The sequence below is a fragment of the Ailuropoda melanoleuca genome, chromosome 12, assembly GCF_002007445.2.
Source record: "Ailuropoda melanoleuca isolate Jingjing chromosome 12, ASM200744v2, whole genome shotgun sequence".
In the NCBI taxonomy this organism is placed as follows: Eukaryota; Metazoa; Chordata; class Mammalia; order Carnivora; family Ursidae; genus Ailuropoda; species Ailuropoda melanoleuca.
In genome coordinates, this window is record NC_048229.1 from 64,499,069 (window position 1) to 64,515,849 (window position 16,781).

General features: G+C 45.0%; 1 protein-coding gene across 1 annotated transcript in view; it reads left to right on the forward strand.

Annotated features, from left to right (window-relative positions):
* The window catches only part of CDH1 (cadherin 1), a 79,267-nt gene that overhangs the window by 47,170 nt on the left and 15,316 nt on the right, over nucleotides 1-16,781 (forward strand). Inside the window, exons 4-11 of the mRNA XM_002923207.4 lie at nucleotides 3,035-3,258; nucleotides 7,034-7,177; nucleotides 7,304-7,459; nucleotides 8,202-8,346; nucleotides 10,366-10,541; nucleotides 10,805-10,933; nucleotides 13,148-13,330; nucleotides 14,587-14,831. Of these exons, the coding sequence (XP_002923253.1) occupies nucleotides 3,035-3,258; nucleotides 7,034-7,177; nucleotides 7,304-7,459; nucleotides 8,202-8,346; nucleotides 10,366-10,541; nucleotides 10,805-10,933; nucleotides 13,148-13,330; nucleotides 14,587-14,831 (1,402 nt within the window). The remainder of the gene's footprint in view (nucleotides 1-3,034; nucleotides 3,259-7,033; nucleotides 7,178-7,303; nucleotides 7,460-8,201; nucleotides 8,347-10,365; nucleotides 10,542-10,804; nucleotides 10,934-13,147; nucleotides 13,331-14,586; nucleotides 14,832-16,781) is intronic.

Consider the following 16,781-nt stretch of genomic DNA (forward strand, 5'->3'; position numbering starts at 1 on the left):
CCCAAATGCACAGAAATTATAATTACCATGTTCTACTCGCGTTGCTCTTGCATGTTCAAAATGTGATCACATTCACCGTCTTTGTTTATCTTCACAAAAACCCTGAAAAGGTAGGCTCCCTCCGTGGTGGTAACTGAGGCCCAGAGAGGTTAAGCCTGTTGTTCAAGGCCACTCAGCAGGAACATGGTGGAATCTGGGCTTATTATCTGGCCACAAGACTTGGAGACCAGCCCTTTCTTCTTGTGCCTTTTCCTGTCATTTACTACAGCCTTCCCCCGCTCATCCCACCCCCACCTCCTAAAGTTTGGGAAGTGAGTTATAAAACCAGCCAAGAGGTGAGGGTAGCAGTGGAGGTATGGTTTTGATTTTTGTTTTTTTTGCAAACAGGGAGGAGAGAGGGTTGGGGTGAGTGATTATTTGAAGGACCCAGCTCCCTTCCTGTGAACTCTCTGGCTAGATAGAGACTCCCAGTTACTGCACGCGGTGGCCCCAGATTTCCCTGGATTCTAGCTAGGAGGCAAAACTATCCTTTAAAACAACCAAGGCCCTAACAGGGTCCCTTCAGGGGTGGGGGACCATAATCCTGAGACTGAGTAACTCAGGTTAAGGGCCAGTCCCAGCTCTGCCCTTCACTATTATAGAATGTCAGGCAAATTTCTTAAGCTCTCCAAGCCTTAGCCTTCAGAAGGGAGTGATGATGGTGCAGCTCACCCTCCCACCCCAGTCACCTGCTTCTTCGGCAAGGGTGGGGTTTTGGGCTTCAGAAACGTTTGCAAGGGTGGCCCCTGGTGGAAAAAACTGAAAACTGCAGCCTGGGTATGGAGCATGGCTTTAGGGCTTTCTGGCAGAGACCTGATAATCGTGAATGCAGAGGTGTCTAGCTTTGTTAAAATAGATTCAAGGGCTGGAATTTTTATAAAAGATCACTTGGACAAAATAGAAATTCTACTGAAGAAATGAAGGGCAAGTATTGGAAAGGGATGAAAAGAGGCCACCTTGAGAGAGTTTCCCAGAATGAAGTGCTGGAATCGGCTGTTGCTTCTGCCTCCTCGGCTCTTGAGCCAGGTGTTAGCAAGACCTGCCCCTTCAGGTCTCGGCGCTGCCACCTCCACCTAGGCAGGCCTGCTCTCACCATCCAGTATGAGCCACAACTTTCTGAATCCCCTTTGCCCCAACCAACACTTTTTTAATTTTTAAAAAGTAGGCTCCATGCCCAGTGTATAGCCCAAGGTGGGGCTTGAACTCATGACCTTGAGATCAATACCTGAGGGACACCTCAGTGATTCAGTCGGCTAAGCGTCCAACTCTTGATTTTGGCTTAGGTCATGGTCTCAGGGTCCTGAGATCGAGCCCCGTGTCTGGCTCCATGCTTATCATGGAGTCTGCTTGTCCCTCTCCCTCTGCTTCTTCCCCCACTCTCTCTCTCTCATAAACAAACAAACAAACTTAAAAAAAAAAAAAGGACCTGAGGCGAGATCAAGAGTTAGATGCTTAACCAACTGAGCCGCCCAGGTGGGCCCCACCCCCCATCACTCTTGTATCACTGTCTTTAATTCTGTTACATCTGGCACTTATCACTACCTGAAATGATTGGTTTCTGTATTTGTCCACATTTTCCACAAGAGTGTAAGCTCAGTGAGAGAACGTGTGTTGTCTGTCTTGCTTACAAGTTTGTCCTTAGAGCTCAGCACAGTTTTTGACATATAGCTTGGTGAAACCCTGTAGAATGAGTCCTTTGGGATTCTGAAGTTTAGTGTAGACATTCTTCATCACAACATCTCCAGCTTTGGGTATTGGTAATTTTTAATACTCCATAGCTATAAAGTTTGAAGTAGAGTTTCTAAGTCATTGGTCATAACATTCCCCCACCCAAGTAGTCCTTCTCTGTCTTTTGTATTTATCTTGGTACCCTGTGTGATCGGGTTGAAGGTAACTTTAATTATCTCCCCTGAAAATGATCAGTTTCTCTTCCCCTTCAGATTGCAAGCAGGCATTACCTCTGTGTGCCTCAGATAATAAGCATAAAATCAGCACTCAATAAGTATTTATGGTTATCAGTGTCTTTTGTGGAATACTCATGAGGGTTGAATAAATGACTGAGCAAAGCAACTTTCATTTTTAAATTTTTTTTTTAAGATTTTATTTAGTGTGCATATGCGCATGCTAGTAGTGGGGAGGGATAGAGGAAGAAAGAGAATCTCAATCTCAAGGTAGTTGCTCTTGTTGCCTTCATTCTACAGTTGGGTAGACTGAGGCACAAGGAGGTTAAGTAATTTACCCAAGGTCACAGAGCTAATAATAAGCAGAGCTGGGACTTGAACCCAGGTACTCCCTTCCAGAGCCCCCACTCTTAACCATCAAGCCACGTCTCTCTCTCTCTCTCATTGTCTGTCACTGTTTATTGAAATACAAACTGTTACTTGAATGTAGACTTTCCTCAGCATCTCACTGTCCCGTACGTAGTCTCTAACTTTCGGACTTAGTAAGTATCCTGTCTCTGTTATGTTGGTGGTATGATTTCATATTGTCAAGAGCCAGCTGAAGGAGAGGCCCTTTTTTGGTATTAAAAAGAAGTTACTTTCTAGACAGGTTAGTGTTTGTACTTCACAAGGAGATTAATGAAATGAGACCACAGTTAACAGTCCCCGTAGACAACTGAAGAACATAACGATAATATTGACTGTGCCCTCCTTCTGTTCTGTCATTAGACTGGCTTGTTTGGCTTGTGTTTGTTTTGTATAAGTCAGGCTTTTGGTGGGTAAACGAAGTTCACTTTTTTTAAAAGAAGATCTTATTTATTTATTTGAGAGAGCGAGAGCACAAGCGGATGAAGGGCAGAGGGGGAACCAGACTCTCCTTGAGCAGGGAACCTGACGCAGGACTCCATCCCAGGACCCTGGGGTCCTGACCTAAGCCAAAGGCAGACGCCCAGTGACTGAGCCACCCAGGCGCCCCCGGGTTCGCTCTGGAGAGAAGGAATGCTCTTGTCTTGAATCTGCCCCATTTCTTAATCACTGTGATTTATGCCCTGCAGTGAGTTTTGAAGGATGCACTGGTCAACCAAGGACAGCCTATATTGCGGACGACACGCGATTCAAAGTGAGCACAGATGGTGTGGTGACCGTTAAGCGGCCTCTACAGCTTCATAAACCGGAGATGAGTTTTCTGGTCCACGCCTGGGACTCCAGCCGCAGGAAGCTGTCCACCAGAGTGACGCTGAAGGCAGCCGAGCACCACCACCACCACCACCACCATCATGTATGTTGGAGTGTTTCTTGCAAGTTCACTGTTGTGTTTTGTCTGTTGCCTAATCTGAGTTCTCTACCCTTGGCGCCTTTCGCATTTGGGGCTGGATAGTTTGTTGTTGTGATGTTTAGCAGCCTCCCGGCTTTAGCCCACTGGACAGATAGCAAGCAGTAGTACTCTTCTAGTCGCCACAACAAAAAATGTCTCCAGACATGGCCAGTGCCCGCTGGGGGGAGGCGGGGGGCATTGCGGAGTCACCCCTGGTTGAGAACCATTGGTCTAACTGAGCTACTTCTGCTGGGATTTTTTTTGTGTGTTTGGTGGGGAGGGATCAGGTGTGATGGTGGCAAAGTGTTAATATCTTTGTGGGTAAGAGTGTGGACACTGTCTGGGATTGAATCATAGTCCTGCCACTCACTACCTGAGTAGCTGTGGGAGAGTTCACCTAAGGAATTTCCAGCATGGAGAGGTTATCTGTAACATGGAGAAAATAATGACTACATGAATTAATACACGTGAAATGCTACAACTGTGTTAGGCATACAGTAAGTACTCAGTAATTGTTAATTATCTTTTTCTTGGAGGAAGAATGAACAAGAGATCAATTCTCTGATCATTTTATTTTACTCTTTTTATTATTTTTTAATTTAAAATTTAGGTAGTTAACATCCTTTTTTTTTCTTCCCCCATTTTACTCTTTGTTTTTCTAGTGGGGAGGGCCTTGGGATGGGAGGAGAAGAATCAGTGGGAAGCTTTTGTTCCATTGGACTGTAATCTGCACAATATCTTTCCCCATTGTGTCTGTAGTGCCTGGCCCACAGTCTGCCACACACCAGGAGCCCTGTAAATATTGAATGGACGGATGGGTGAATTGGCCATGAATGAAAGGATATATGTCTGCCCAGTTCTTGACAAGAATGTTTCTGGGTATTGTTACCCAAGCCAGACACCTTTGGTAGTTTCCAAACTGTTCTTATGGTGCTTCCTACCAAAATGTCTCTCTGGAGGCCGTTCTAGTTGTATCCTGGTACTGCCTTAAAAATATGGAATGTGTTGAAAGTACCAAGGTCTTTCAGGCTGGCTCCTGTTTTTCTCCTCAAAGATTGTTGAGGTTGCAGGAACTGTGGAACAGAGAAAAATAATCTCCTTGAGAGAAGTAGGTGCTATAATGAGGATTCACAGATAGACAGCCTGGTTCTGTGGTGCCCTTGGCTCAGGAGGGACAACTTCTCTAGAATATTAATAATCCAAGGATGCGGGGATAGAGAGAAAGAGAGAGAGAGTGTGTGTGTGTAACCAATATGCAGGAATGCAGTACTGAAAAGGATTATGTGATGATGTCTTACGTCTATCTTGTGCATTTTTTAAAATTTATATTACGTATTTATTAAGGCAAGGAACTATACAGAAAAAAAACATTTGTTCTGCTTAAGGCATACTTGGGAATAAATCATTGTACAAATTATTGCACATCTGAAACCACAGTGCGTAACAGACTGTCTGCATAAAAATGTTAAGTAAACCAGCTATATTTACCTGACTTACGTCATAAATGTAGATTGGAAGACAGAAATAGATTTTCCTTATCAAAGTCTGCAGCAGTTTGAGAACTTTGGCTTCCTCATTTGGTACTTTCAGAGAACCGAGACTCACCAAGCACCGTTGTTTAGGTTATTAAAACACATTTTCTGTACCTGAATTTCTTCCTGTTCTTCTGATACCATAATGTGGCTTTTAGAAGGCAAAGAAAATACAAGGTGATCTTTATACTTACATTGCATTGAAACACAATTCAAGGGAATTCTGGTCTTGTCTACCCCCAACTCATGGCTCTGATTTATACCCTGATATCCACACCTTCCAGTCACTCCCTGGGTGTTTTGTAAGTCCAGGAATAGTCAAGTTAGATTTAGCATTGGAGTGATTGAAGATCCAGTCACAGACCCCATCAGTTCTTTGATTTATCTTCTGGTTTCTTGTGTCTCCTGATGAACCATTCGCAAATGGGCTTGTTGGGAACTTGACCGTGATCATAGTGCTTTTCCAGCTGGTTCCCCCTCCTGCCCGGAGGAAGACAGTGTAAAAGGCTTGCTTGCTTGCTTGCTTGCTTGCTTGCTTTCTTGCTTTCTTTCTTTCTTTCTTTCCTTCCTTCCTTCCTTCCTTCTCTCTTTCATTCATTCATTTATTTAGATTTTTATATATTTATTTGACAGAGATAGAGACAGCCAGTGAGAGAGGGAACACAAGCAGGGGGAGTGGGAGAGGAAGAAGCAGGCTCATAGAGGAGGAGCCTGATGTGGGGCTCATCCCACAACACCAGGATCACACCCTGAGGCGAAGGCAGACGCTTAATTGCTGTGCCACCCAGGCGCCCCAGTGTGAAAGGCTTTAAAAAAAAAAAAAAGTACTGAATTCTCTGCCGGCAGGGTGGGTCATATCCACTATTCTGGGCTTTACAAGTGCCCGGTCACACTTCTAGCGCTGGAGAGGGTGGTGCCCGGTGTGTTTGCCATAGTGCTGGTCGGTTGGTCCGAGCGGGCACATTTCCACCCACAGCCGTCCCAGTCGAAGTGGTAGGGTTTCTCGCCTGTGTGGGTTTGCAAGTGTGCGTCGAGATGAGAACTCTTCGTGTAGGTTTTCTGGCAGCCCACATAATCACAAGTGTGAGTGGCTGTCCTTTTCTGGGGCCATGACTTTCTCCCCCTCTTTGGTTTCGGCTCCTGTGGCATGCAGGAACCAGGGGGTATGATCTCTTGGTAATGGAGCTGTGGGACCTGTGGCTGCATCTGGTCTGGCCAAAAGGGTGGGTAGTTGGGCCCAGGGTTGGGATGAAAGCCGGGGGGGGGGGGGGGGAGGTGGGTAGCAGTAGGATAGGATGATAGTCCCTGCTGCTCAGCAGTTCTTGACACCCAGGGTGGGGTAGTCCTGCGGGGGAGCTGCTCCCCCAGGGGGAGGTCGTGGGCTGGCCCCCGGATCTTGTGCATTTTGAATCATATTTTAAAAGCCAGGAAATAGTGCTTGAATCACCTTTGGCAAACAGTGATCAGGATTATGTGGGGCGTGGGAGATGGAATTGTTCCCTAGAACCTTTATGTATTACCGCTAATAACTTTAAAGCACTTAAGCAGCTTGGAGGATGTTTTCTTCCATCCTCAACTCTCTTATTTCCCTGTGTGTGCATAAAGTTAGCTTTATCACACATGAAAACCGTTCAATACAAGTCTCAAAGGGTGTTTTTGGTTCCTATCCCAACAGCTTCTGTTAGAACAAATGGAAACCAAATAGATAAAATGATACAATGAGATTAAAGAATTTGTATCGATCACAAAGTAGTTCTTAGTATCAATTCCTAAAACTTAACTCACCTTGGCTGAGAGCTCCACTTTGGGGACCTATACCCCTCAGAAAAACATAAAAGAAAATTGAAATGCTTGCATATCTAGTTGTTGAACAAGCTCTGATGTTAAATCATCAGAGTGCATTGTTCTATTAAAAACAACAGATATATTTAGGCTTGAAATAATTTGCAAAGTAGTATTAAGCCCTCAATTGTATAATTGTGTATACATAATGATTGCTTGAACTCTGGACATTAGAAGAGAATCAAAAGAGAGTATCATCTTTATCACATGGCAGAGAAGTTCATTGGGTTGTGTTTTGTTATTAAGGTAGAACCAGAGACTGCCCCCAAGAAGGCTGAAGATCCTGGCTGGTTAGGTGGGACTGTTTGGCCTGTATTATCTCTCCTGAATTATCTGATTTTGTTCTTCATCTCCTTTCCTTTTAGGACGTGCTCTCTGAAACCCAGACAGAAGTGCTCACATTTCCCAACTCCCAGCGTGGTCTCAGAAGACAGAAGAGAGACTGGGTTATCCCTCCTATCAGCTGCCCAGAAAATGAGAAGGGCCCATTTCCTAAAAACCTGGTTCAGGTAGAGAAGGAAGTTCTCTGTTTCTCTGTGAGAAATTTGGCAGAGAAGGACCTAGAAGAAAAAGAGGGAAAGCCCCAATGTAGGATCCTTCCTTGATAATTCTGTTTGTTTCTGTTTGGTCTTCAGATCAAATCTAACAGGGACAAAGAAATCAAGGTTTTCTACAGCATCACTGGCCAAGGAGCTGACACACCTCCTGTTGGTGTGTTTGTTATCGAAAGGGAAACAGGATGGCTGAAAGTGACAGAGCCTCTGGATAGAGAACAAATTGCCAAGTACATTGTGAGTATCTCTCAGAAGTTTGCTAATAATGGGATCATATCCTTCCAAAATTTTTTGGTCAGCTCATGTTGGATCCCTAGATCAGATGCTCTGGACATGTGAGGCTTAATTGGATACCTCTATACCTGTCGACAAGGGGAGATGACAGGAGAGTCTGGAAAAATGGGAGAAGGGGTTGATTTTTTTCCATTGGGCATAAAGAGAGGAGAGACCTTAGGATCATACATGAGTTTAGACCCAAGATACCAACATAACTCTTGGGGCTAAAAGTCCCTGACCCAATGGAAGAAGAAGCCAGTTACAATGTTGGGGAGCAAAAGCCATTCCTGGGCTTTGGTAGCAGTGTGAGCTTGGAGAGCTGGGAGTAATGCATTGAAGCCAAATGCAGAAAAATCTGGGAGAGACACTAGACTGGAGAAGCCAGAGCAGATTTTACCCTGCTGGGAACAAGAGTGTGTCAGGCCTCTGCTCTTGTCTCTTAGGCCTGGCTCCCTAGCCCTCCTGAGGGAAATGGGAGCTCTGACCTGGTGGGTGTGTTCTGCAGCCCATGAATCTTTATATATCATGACCTCAACCAGTGTCAAAACATCACATGTGTGAGAAAAGTTCTCTGCAGGGGGTGTCCATCCTTGGGTCTTGGAGAGTGGGAGGGAATGGAGGGCAGCTGGAGTTCTAGTCACACGACTTCTCCCATTGCTTTCTCCTTGTTGGGGCCCAAGTAACCCTCACTTGGCTGTTGCAGCTCTACTCTCACGCCGTGTCTTCTAATGGGAATGCAGTTGAAGACCCCATGGAGATCGTGATCACAGTGACGGATCAGAATGACAACAAGCCTGAGTTCACCCAGGAGGTCTTCGAAGGATCTGTCATGGAAGGTGCTCTTCCAGGTATGGCCAATAACGAGGAGCTGAATACTCAAAAAGACCGATTCTTTGGACCTCAAAGTGTTAGGGATTGTGTTTGGGCTTAGACCCTTCATAGGGACAGAACTTCTTTGGAAGCCAGTGTGTGTCTGTGCGTGCATGCACGTGTATGTAAAACATTCTTTCTACAGAAATGTGTATTATAAAATAGGAGCAGTTTAAGACGGTTGCCTGGAGGGGCGGCTGGGTGGCTCAGTCGGCTAAGCGGCTGCCTATGGCTCAGGTCATTGTCTCCAAGTCCTGGGATCGAGTCCCATGTTGGGCTTCCTGCTCAGTGGAGAGTCTGCTTCTCTCTTTCTCGCTCTCTCTCTCTCTCTCCCTCTCCCCTCCCCCCGCCACCGTTCTCTCTCTCAAATAAATAAACAAATCTTAAAAAAAAAAAAAAAGAGGGGTGCCTGGGTGGCTCAGTCAGTAGAGCACGCGACTCTTGATCTTGCGGCTGTGGGTTCGAGCCCCACATGGGGCATAGAGCTCACCCCCGCCTCCCAAAAAGGAGCTGTTTAAGAACCTTCCCTGATTAAGAAACAGATCCTTGCTATTCCTGACCACATTCTTTTCTCTCCCTGGTAAAGGTAGCTACTGCCCTGACTTTTGTGGTAATCATTCCTTTGCTTTCCTTTATCTTATTCATCACGTGTATATTGACCCCTCTATAATATCCTGTTTGTTTTGCATGTTTTGCAAACCTTGTATACATGGAGTCACACTCTACATGTATTTCTGTGGTGTGCTTCTCTCACTCAGCTTCACGTCCATAATGTTCTTCGTGTTGGTGCCCATAGCAGTCCAAGGTCATTCGTTCTCATTGCTGCATGGTATTCAGTATTTTTGTATTTATATAAAACACTTTATTCCCCTGTTGATGGAAACTGACTTTGTTTCAGTTTCTTGCTAATAGAAATAGTGTTCTCAAAACATTCTTTAATGTGTTACCTGATGCATACACGCAAGGCTTTGTCTAGGGTGTATCCATCATAGCAGATTGCTCCATTGTAGGGTATGTGCCTGTTCAATGAGACTGCATGGTGACAAACTGTTTTCCAGAGTGGTTGAACCACTTAACACTCCCGCCAGCAATCGATATCCTAAAATTGTTAGACTTTTTAGCTTTGCTGGGTGTGCAGTTGTATGTCCGTACAATTTTAAATTGCGTTTCTCTGATTTATTAATGGGCTAATTAACCATTTTCTATGCTGGCCATTTGGGTTTCTTCTGTGTGACTTGTCTCTTCAAGTCTTTTTTTTTTTTTTTTTAAAGATTTTATTTATTTATTCGACAGAGATAGAGACAGCCAGCGAGAGAGGGAACACAAGCAGGGGGGTGGGAGAGGAAGAAGCAGGCTCATAGCAGAGGACCCATGTGGGGCTCGATCCCAGAATGCCAGGATCACGCCCTGAGCTGAAGGCAGACACTTAACCGCTGTGCCACCCAGGCGCCCCTCTTCAAGTCTTTTGCTCCTTTTTCCCCTTGGGCTATTTGTCCTTTTCCTCTGGAGCCCTAAGGAATTGTGTTGATGTCGTGGGCGAGTCCTTTGGCAGAATCCCATGTGCTGTAACTGTTCTCTGCCACCTGGAAGACTGTGATCTCAGATGACCATTCTCTCTGATGAAGCTGTGCCTGAGAAGCCAGTTGTGGATATTGGTGGGATTTTTCCTCTATTTCACCTCATTCACTCAGTATGAGAGACAAGGCACAGTGTTTTAGTTTAAGGTTATTTATTCCCCATCCTCCTCACCTCCAGCCCCCATCCAAAATATCTGTTGGAAAAGCCAAGTCCTTGGAACACTGCTTTTTGGGTGGAATGCTTGCTTCCTCCGCTAACACTTTGGTAAAAATATTGGAAATTAGACAATGGAGGAGCCATAACATGGTACCATCCCCAGGGATCCTCACTGAACATTATGGACAGAATTGAACTGAGCAATGTGGACCAGAATTCAAAGTGCAGCTTTGCCAAATCTTTCTCTCCCTCGGCCCTTCCAGGCACCTCCGTGATGCAGGTCACAGCCACAGACGCGGACGACGACGTGAACACCTACAACGCCGCCATCGCTTACCGCATCGTCACCCAAGAGCCCCCCCTGCCTAGCAGCATGATGTTCACTATCAACAAGGACACGGGAGTCATCAGCGTGCTCACCACCGGGCTGGACCGGGAGGTCAGGGGTCAGGAGGGTCTAGAGGGGGTTGAGGGAAAATAGACATCCCCTAAATCACATGGACAATGCAAAACTCTGCTGAGGCCAGTTGCCACTTAGTATGTTTACAGTCTGAGATTTGCATCTAAACAGCTCTGGAGAGGTTTCGTAGCTGGAAGGCAGGCTGGCATTGAAGCAGATGATCAGATACGCTCTTTCCATGTTCTGGACTGGGCTTGCTGTGGCTGTTGGTCCTGACTCAGATGTGTTTGATCTCTCTGTAGACTATTCCCAAGTACACCCTGGTGGTTGAAGCTGCGGACCTGCAAGGTGAAGGCTTAAGTACAACTGCAACAGCTGTGATCACGGTCACTGACGCCAACGATAACCCCCCTGTCTTCAAACCTACCACGGTAATTCTGCAGCCCCCTGGACGGTTTCCAAAGAAAGGTCCTCTGTTGTTTTGCAGCTGCTCATGGGTGAACCCTTTGAAAACTTTCCACAGACTAGTAAGTTTAAGGAGCAAGCAGATTGGGATGGCAGTTGTCTCTGTCATCCTCTGCGTGGGCCTTGTTGACACAGGTTTGCAGAGTTGCACACGGCACTGGGGGCGCCTGGCTGGCTCAGTCCGTGGAGCATGCGGCTCTTGATCTTGGGGTTGAGTTCAAACCCCACATTGGTTGTAGAGATGAGTTTGTGTTTTTTTTGTTGTTGTTGTTGTTGTTTTTAAGGCACCTGTTGAACTCATGTCCTCATGTTGTGCATCCTGGTACCAAATGTTACCAGGTTTTGCTTATTCACTGAACAAATACTTCCTAAGTTTATAACACAGGAATTGTGTTACACACTGGAGATATTATCACAATAAGACAAAGATTCTGTTCTCAGTGGAGTTGATAGTCTAGCTAGGGAGATGTTTGACAACCTGTACAAATTATTGTGTACAATTATATTAAGTGGCGATGAGGAGAAGGTACTAAGAGCCACATGAAAGAACCCTTAATTTTAATATGTTAGAAATCGTCTCAGTGGTTAGTAACAGAGACTTGACTCTTGTGCCCTAAACAAATAGGGTAAACTTTCTCTCGGGTCACAGAAAGCCTAAAGCTAGAGTACCTACACTGTCGGTGGAAACTCCTTAGTCTAGCTGTCCCACGATCACTGATGCATGGCTTCCATCCTCAGTGGCCCCAGATGGCTGCTAGAGCTCCAGCTATCTCTGTGCTTCATTCAGGAAGGAGGCAAGGGCATGGGGGGCAAAAGGCATTGCTGCTAAGTCAAGGTTTATTTCTGTGCAGATTCATCCCACAAGTTTCCTTTACCTCTTATTAGCAACTGCTGTCTTCAAGGATGACTGGAAATAAAATATTTTGTGTGGGCACATTGCTGCTCCCAGCAGTATAGTTGGAGAAAAAGGGGCAAGTGAATATTTACTAGGCAATTAGCAGTGCCTGCCACCCTAACCTAGGCATTGTGAGTACAAAAAGGCTTCACAAAGCCTGTAACATTTATAGTAAGACTTGAAAGGCCTTATCTGAAGAAAGCATCAGTATCCTAGAGACCAGCTGGAAAGCCAGGGCTTTGGGTGAACACACTAACCTCTGTCTCTAGACTTCTTCCAGCCTGCTCCTGCCTACAGGTCCTGGGCCTGAGCCTCAGCCTCTAGCCTGGCCATCCCTGCTGCAGAGCCCACGGCTTTCTGTCCTGACCATTTCTCTTAATGGGGTTTTGTGTAATTCATAGTTTTTCTATAAACTGACCCTTATATTAGTAGAGGCTTTCGGAGATTTTTGTTAGAAACCAAGGACTTCCCTTCAGCTCTGAACAGGTTTTACCCTGGATTCCAACCCAAAGCTTTACATACCTTTCTAGTTTACTCAATAAATTTTTGGATGGCTTTACCCCCTTTAGTATTCTACATTCTTAGTCCCGTGTTAGCTTTACATCTCAAGAAATGGTGAGATGTACATCAGTCTAATAAAATATGAAATAACCATGATAAAAAAAAAAGGTATGACTTGAAAGGAGGTCGTCAAATGTGGGATAGGAGATAGTGGAAGTGTTCTAGGTAGAGGGATCACCATATGCAAAATGCCCGGAGTCAATAAAAAGTTTTCAAGAGCTGAAAAACAGTCTGTATAGTGAACCAAATGAGGTTGGGTCCTACAGGACCTTGTAGGTGGAGGTAAGAAATTCAGAATTTATCTTGAGTGCAAGGGGATGTCATCAAGGGTTTTAAGCAGAGGACTGTACTGACCAGACTTTTGTTTTATGAAAACTACTGGTACTCCTGGGAATGATGGGAGAGGGGGGAAGTAGTGGATATGCTACAATGTCTTGAATTTGATTAAGATCACAGTCAGCAACGGGGCCAGAGTGTGCTGAGGGGCTCAGGTAGCCAGGTCCTTTAAAAGCTAACTCGGGTAGTCTTGAAGGGTGATGCACCTTGAGTCGTATTGGCTACTCCACCAACAGGAAGTAGGGGCTCTGCTGGTGGAGTGGGCACTTCCTCCCAGACTCCCCTTGAATCTTGGGCTCAGAAAGGATTCCTTTAGCCCTGTTGGGCCTGGCTCATCTGTTAGGTGTCAGGATGTTGTAAGTGACCCATCTTCTCCTTTGCTCTGTAGTACCAGGGGCAGGTGCCTGAGAACAAGGCTGACGTTGAAATCGCCGTACTCAAAGTAACTGATGCCGATGTCCCCAATACCCCAGCGTGGCAGGCCGTGTACACCATATTGAATAATAACAATGAGCAATTTGTCGTCACCACAGACCCAGTAACCAACGACGGCATTTTGAAAACAGCTAAGGTTTGTATGGTGCCTGGCAAGATGCAGAAACTGACATCTCAGCTGGCCACCCACTCCCTTGTCCCTTGGTGTCTTCTCAGAAGTAGATTAGCATGGCGTTGGTGGGCTAGGGGTGGGCAGCTTTCCCAGGTTCTGGTGGGCCATTTGGGGTTTGCAGGATCTCTTGAGGCACATGTAAGAAGTTCCTACGCAGTCACTTGAAATTGAGGAGAAAGAAAGTACCATCTGTTTGGGAAAAAAAAAAAAAAAAGGCTTTCTCCCTCAAACGTTTGCCTACCCCCATATCCATTTTGCAAATGAGGGGGAAAATGGTTTACTGGTCTCTGCCATTTTGCTGGATTATTTTAGAAGTGGGACAAATGACTTTTTGAAAGATGTCTTGGAAACCTGAAAAGTAAGAAGTTGGGTGACTTCCTTGTCGAAGTTCGAGTTAACCAATCTCTGGATTAGCCCCCGAACTTAGACTTCCTATTGAGCAAGTGAACAAGACCGTGCATCTCTACGTCACTTACTACATAACCTTATCTCACACCAAACATTCGATGTCAACATTTTCTCTGCTACCAACAAAAGAAAGAAGCCAGTAAAATGAGTCCCTACCGAACCCAAAGTCCCTCATAAAAGTTCCCAGTTTATTCCTTACAGCAACTCTGTGAAGTAATTCCTTTTCGTATGTATCTGGGTGTAGTAACAGACCCAGAGGTTAAGTTGCCTGGACCACACAGCTAGGAAATGGCCCAGCTGGGCTTTGACCTTGTTGCTGGCTGATTCTGAACTGCACGTTGTCACTAAACTTCATAAGAGGTCAGTGAGGTCAGAAGCAGGGTCTTCTGTCCGTCTGCTGTCACGTGGACAACACGTCGCTTAGGATATCAACATTCTTACTGGTCTTGGATAATAAATGACTTAAGGTACTAGTGTTTGTAAACTGGGTTTTGCTGTTTGAGGCTCCACATAATTCGTTTTTATTCCACTAGGGTTCTTGTCTTAAATATCGTCTTCAGTATGCTTGCATGTTAGCTTTTGAAAAACATCCTGGGCCGGGCCCTGCCCTCAGAGATAACTATTTACTGGGTTAGGGTGCGGGCCTTCATTGTCTTCGGAAGTTTCAAGTCACTTCTTCCTAACGCAGCTAGATCAGAGAACCACGAGGTATTGCTAACCAACAGCAACAGTTAAGGATGTAATCTTTTTTTTTTTTTTTTAAACATGAACATAAAGCGTATTTTTAAACTCCTTTCTTTCCTGCTCCTTAGGGCTTGGATTACGAGGCCAAGCAGCAATATGTTCTGTACGTGACTGTGGTGAATGTAGCCCCGTTTGAGGTCATTCTCTCCACCTCCACAGCCACCGTCACTGTGGACGTGGAAGATGTGAACGAAGCCCCTGTCTTTAAGCCTTGCCCGAAGGTTGTGGAAATACCTGAAGACTTTGGGGTGGGCCAGGAAATCACGTCCTACACTGCCGAGGATCCGGATAAGTATATGGAACAGAGGATAACGTAAGTGTGAGGACTTTTCAACAGACTTGCAGCAACTGGGTGTGTTTGTATGTACATGTATAAAATACTTAGTTCATAGTGTTTTATTGTTGTCGGTCTGTGCAAGATCTTTTTCTTATTTGGCTTTTTTTTTTTTTTTTAAATTCCCGTTCCCCACATTTTCTCTGTTCCCTCCATAGCCAGCCATTCTAGATTTATTGTGCTTCCTCTCTTCGAGTTCATGCACTAAGGCAGGAATGTGGTTTTAATTGAAACACATGGTGTTGTGTTATAAGTAGCTCACTATTTCCTCTCCTTTTAAACCGGAAGGCACCTCTGTAATCTAAGTCACGCCCACACATGTTGAAAACACATGTGCAAACCTACAGCAACACCCCGTGACCATGTATGACAAACAGTATCCTCCTTCATCTTTTGAGGGCTGGATTTGACTAGGAAGAAACTATTCGAGCACAAATCCCAGCATGACACGTGTGTCTTGTTAGTAATAGTGTGATTTCCAGGGTTAACGGGGCTTGGCCAATGTACCTGCTTCCTCTTCTCAAGAGAGGTTCCTACCTGTTAACATCTACTTTAGAGGAAACTATAACAATGAACTATATAGAAAAAAACTTTCTACAAATCTAGAGTAGCGTCTTGCTTACTAATTGAGTGTGTTCTTGTTTTTGGGGGGTGTTTGTGTTTTAGCATCAATGCTTTTGACTTGTTAAACTTCAAACTAAAAGAGCTTATGTGTGACTTCAGCTTTTAAGGTTATTCTGGGAATTCTTTTTAAAGATTTTATCCATTTATAAAGAGAGTGAGAGAGCATGAGGGGCAAGGAGAGGCAGAGGGAGAGGGAGAAGCAGACTCCTCGCTGAGCAGGGAGCCCGACTTGGGACTCTGTCCCAGGACCCTGGGATCATGACCCAAGCCGAAGGCAGACGCTTAACCAACTGAGCCACCCAGACGCCTTTATTCTAGAAATTTTTTATGCTGATCTGTCCTAAGTGAAAGAGCTGAATACCTCTAGACTCCATGTGTGCCCTGTACAGGAGGAACTAAGCAAAGGAGGCAGGTAGTGATCTTAAAGACTTCAGTCAAGGATGATGGGGAAATTTTAAAGGGAGGCTGCTAACACCAAAACCTTCTGATTTTTTTTAACATTTACTATAAAAAAAAAAAAAGGCAAGGACAACAGAACTTGATGTGACAGCGGCATGCACACAGTGCCACTAAGGAAATGTTTTTTGGAGAAAACAAAAGTTGGGACAGAATGTGGTCAAGCATTAGGATCTGATTTTGAAGAAGTGCAGAGAAGGAAGAAACAAGTTAAATACCACAAGGAAGCAGTCAGCCAAACACAGAATGTGGGAACTATATGACAAATGGCGCTGTTTCTCCATGAAATGAATGAATGGCAAAAGTAGGTGGACTGCTGTAGATTAAGAGAGTAATAAGAGGCAAATGAACCGGGGCGCCTGGGTGGCACAGCGGTTGAGCGTCTGCCTTCGGCTCAGGGCGTGATCCTGGCGTTCTGGGATCGAGCCCCACACCAGGCTCCTCCGCTATGAGCCTGCTTCTTCCTCTCCCACTCCCCCTGCTTGTGTTCCCTCTCTCGCTGGCTGTCTCTATCTCTGTCAAATAAATAAAATCTTTAAAAAAAAAAGAAAAGGCAAATGAACCAATGGTAATGTGTAGACTACATTTGACTGTAGATTCAACAGTCCAACTGTAAAGTGTGTTCTTGTTTTGGGGGTTTTTGTTATTTGACCCTTGAGTCAATTAGAGGTACTTGAACATGGACTTGGCATTAAATGACAGTAAGTAATTCCTGTCGTTTTTGTGAGATGTGTTAGTGGCATTCTGATTAGGTTGGTTTGTTTGTTTAAACTTTTTCTATATAAGATACGTACTAAGGTATTTAGAGGAGAAATCTTTTGACATCTGGGATTTGCTTTAAAATACTCT